At 22.8% G+C, this 2,352-nt stretch overlaps 2 protein-coding genes across 2 annotated transcripts; both read left to right on the forward strand. All coding sequences in view use genetic code 6, as the record gives it.

Annotated features, from left to right (window-relative positions):
- Nucleotides 1–34: 34 nt before the first annotated feature.
- TTHERM_001845009 (hypothetical protein) lies at nt 35–719 on the forward strand (the record flags this gene model as incomplete). The annotated part of the gene is made up of 2 exons (XM_012800408.1): nt 35–622; nt 672–719. The coding sequence occupies 2 exons, from the start codon at nt 35–37 to the stop codon at nt 717–719; spliced, it is 636 nt and encodes a 211-aa protein (XP_012655862.1).
- Nucleotides 720–1,387: 668 nt separating this feature from the next.
- On the forward strand, nt 1,388–2,351 carry TTHERM_01845010 (hypothetical protein; the record flags this gene model as incomplete). Its single annotated transcript, XM_001029095.2, has 2 exons — nt 1,388–2,178; nt 2,276–2,351. 2 exons carry the CDS (start codon nt 1,388–1,390, stop codon nt 2,349–2,351), a joined length of 867 nt encoding a protein of 288 aa, XP_001029095.2.
- Between the last annotated feature and the right edge of the window lies 1 nt (nt 2,352).

Below are 2,352 nucleotides of genomic sequence, written 5' to 3' on the forward strand. Positions count from 1 at the left end.
GAAATAAAACTATCTACTAGTTTTTTCAAGCTAAATGTTCATACTTTTTGATTTTTTAATAACAAATCCTCTTTTTATCTCTACACAAAGTTATCTCAATAACTTAATAGCTGATATATAAGTAGTAAGCAGTAATTAAATTGTCATTTCAACTTAAAATAATGTATAACTACTTAATTTAGATTTTTAATCATACAAATACAGCTTTTATGGAGCAACAACCCAGCTTTTTATTTAGTAAAATTAAAACCTAAAAATTTTCTTTGCAAATATCGAAACAAATCCTTTAGATCAATCTTATTATGTATTCAATTTGATTGGTTATGATTTAGGATTGAATGATGTGGTATTTTACAAGATACCAATTATCAGTAGCAATGATAATTATACTTGCTTAGAAGTTTTTGAAAATCCTACTTAAGTCATGATATAAAAGAAAATAGATGGATATTAATAGCTTCAAAATTCTCTCACTGTTCAAGTTAATAATTACCAATTTTAATTGGAATTTACATAAAACCTTCTTAATTAAAATAATACTTATATTCCAACTGCTTATCCAATAATAATACCTCATTAATCAAATAATTTAAAACAATAACTTATATTCACTGGTGATAAAGTTTATTTAGATAAAATTGATTTTATTAGTATGTAAAATTACTATACAGTTATTTTGTTTATTAATGCAACCATTTACGTTAAAGACAATGTGTTGATTCAGAGTTTAACCTAAGTTGCATTCAGAAATTGCAGTTTTTACTTCTTAATACCAGATTCATAGTCGCAATAGTACAAAATATAAATAATCCAAAACAATAATATTGAATTTAGTAATATAAATATCTCAAACCAATCAATTCCAAAAAATTTTTAAGGATTCAACATTTCATCGAATTTTGATTAATTAATAATAAAAAACTTAACTTTAATAAATTTAAGTTTATAGTCTTAGGATCCTTTTTTTACAGTAAGCCAAGGAAATAACTTATCAATCAATTAAATAGTAATTGAAAAAAATAAAATTTAATCTGATTTTAGTAATTTAATTTTTTATATTGATAGAATCAGTTTTATTTAAGTTTCGAATGTGAAAATTCAAAGCAATTAAAAAGAGATAATGAATTAATAATTAGCCTAAAATTACTTTATATATGTCACTACGAGTAAGCTTTAGTAAATTTCTAATATCATATTTCAGTCTAATAATAACTGCTATTTCTATTACTTCCCAAACGTTTAAAAATATCAACAAGATGGTGTTTACTATTAAATTTTTTTTACTAATTCTTCTGTAAGTTTCTCGGATATTAAATACTAAAATAATACCTATAATTAATAAAACTAAAATCCTCCGATATTATTTGAACAAGCCTAAAACATTTAAATGAATAATCTCTTTATTAAAAAAAACACATTAGAATAATCTGCTATTATCTAAATTAACTAGATTTCTAATGTGGCGATTGCAAATTCCTTTTTTAGTTAAAATCAAATTCAATCTTGTATTTTAGCTTCAAATGGAGACCAAATAGTAATAAAAAATACTAATTTTACAAATAATAAATCATATGGTTCTGGAACAGGTTTGAATTTGAATAATTTTAATTTAACTAATTCAAATTTAATGATTGATTGTCATTTTTCTGAAAATATCTCTTAAGACGAAGGAGGTGCTATGCTTTTGTAAAACGTAGATATTGACATTCAAAATTCAAGTTTTGTCAATAACACTTCATCAATTGGAGGAGCAATTAGGTATAAGGAATACATCCCAAGTTTTGTTAAAAATATGAAAAGTACCAGAAATTTATAATCATAGCAATCAATTATTTTTAAAGGAAACCGTGCTAAAATATTTGGACAAAACATAGGATCTTATCCATATAAAATAGTGTTAAAAGAAGATTTATCTCGTGACTTAGAATCATATGTTTTTGAAAACTACAGAAGTGGTGATAATAATTTCTCATTAAAATTAATCCTTTTAGATGAAGAATACAACAGAGTTAAAGTAAGCAGTAAAGATATTGGCTATTCTTAAAAAATATAAAATGAGATAAAAACATATCAATTGCAGATAATTTCTTTGAATTTAACAGAATTAGAAATAAAAGACATCACTTAATTTCAATATGAATAGGATGGATAAGATTATTTATTTAATTTAAAAGGTATGTAATTGCTTGGTATTCCATCTTAAAAAGTCAAATTTGAAATTTAAGCATTTTTTATGTAAAAAATTTCTGGAAATTAAATTTTAATTGGTTAAAAGATTTATGATGTCTATGTTAGTTTTAGAAAATGTGAAGTAGGAGAAATTTATGTAAAAATTCAGACGCAAAATATGAA

The sequence above is a fragment of the Tetrahymena thermophila genome, assembly GCF_000189635.1.
Source record: "Tetrahymena thermophila SB210 genomic scaffold scf_8254283, whole genome shotgun sequence".
Lineage (NCBI taxonomy): Eukaryota > Ciliophora > Oligohymenophorea > Hymenostomatida > Tetrahymenidae > Tetrahymena > Tetrahymena thermophila.